General features: G+C 62.6%; 1 protein-coding gene across 1 annotated transcript in view; it reads left to right on the top strand.

Annotated features, from left to right (window-relative positions):
- Positions 1 to 884, top strand: part of UBAC1 (UBA domain containing 1) — a 19175-nt gene that overhangs the window by 13979 nt on the left and 4312 nt on the right. The window contains 2 exon segments of the mRNA XM_025051219.1: positions 62 to 148; positions 862 to 883. Coding sequence (XP_024906987.1) covers positions 62 to 148; positions 862 to 883 — 109 coding nt within the window.

The raw sequence follows: 884 nt of genomic DNA, 5'->3' as shown, positions 1-884 counted from the left end.
CCTGGCTCCTCGGGGGGCCGCGTGTCCCGGGCGCGGCGTTGAGGCTCTGTGTCTCCCTTAGGCCGTCGTGTCCCTGATGGAGATGGGCTTCGACGAGAAGGAGGTGATGGATGCCCTCAAAGTGAGCAACAACCAGCAGAACGCCGCCGTGAGTCCCAGGCCGCGTCCCCTGCGGCCAGCGCTGTTCCCCCCCGCGCCCCCCCGTGCTGTGCCATCTGTTTGTGACTTTCGTGCGGTGAAACCATAGGGCAGATGGTTTAAGTGGCGTAAAACTTCAAGACTGAGAAGCTCTGGGCTTTGCCTTTCTAAGAAAAGTGCATATTCCACGAGTGGGTCATTTGTCCATTTGCTTAGTTGGACAGACTCAGATCGGGTCCCGTTCTGGGAACACACACTGGCTGCTGCTGCCGGGCTGAGGGTGGGCCGGTGGCCGCGTCCACGTGTGGGTCAGAGAGCGAGTGGTCACGTAGAGAAGGCAGATGCACGCGGCTGTGCTTTACACATTGCCGACTCAGCGGTGAGCGTGCAGGGCCTCGGTCAGGCCCAGGGTCTGTGCGCTTCTTAGTCCTTGTCCCCATGCTCCAGGCAGGTGCTGCTGGCACCCCATTCCATGAATAGAGGAGTTGCCACGGCTAAATCAAACCGCAGTGCAGAACATGCCAAGAAAACCAGGCTGGCCCTCCCCTCCCTCTGCCGGCCTGTCCTCCGTGGGCAGCACCCGCGTCTGGGCGGCTGTGCCTTTACCTTCAGGCCCTTTCCAGAGGGGGTGGCCCTGGGCGGAGCAGGCGCTCTGCACCGTGTCAGGCGGTGCTGGTGGGTGCAGAGGGAACTGATGGCCGCCTGTCGCTCTTGCCTCTGCAGTGCGAGTGGCTGCTGGGAGACCG

The sequence above is a fragment of the Pteropus alecto genome, unplaced genomic scaffold, assembly GCF_000325575.1.
Source record: "Pteropus alecto unplaced genomic scaffold, ASM32557v1 scaffold67, whole genome shotgun sequence".
NCBI lineage: Eukaryota > Metazoa > Chordata > Mammalia > Chiroptera > Pteropodidae > Pteropus > Pteropus alecto.
This window is presented reverse-complemented; position numbering and strand designations above follow the sequence as displayed.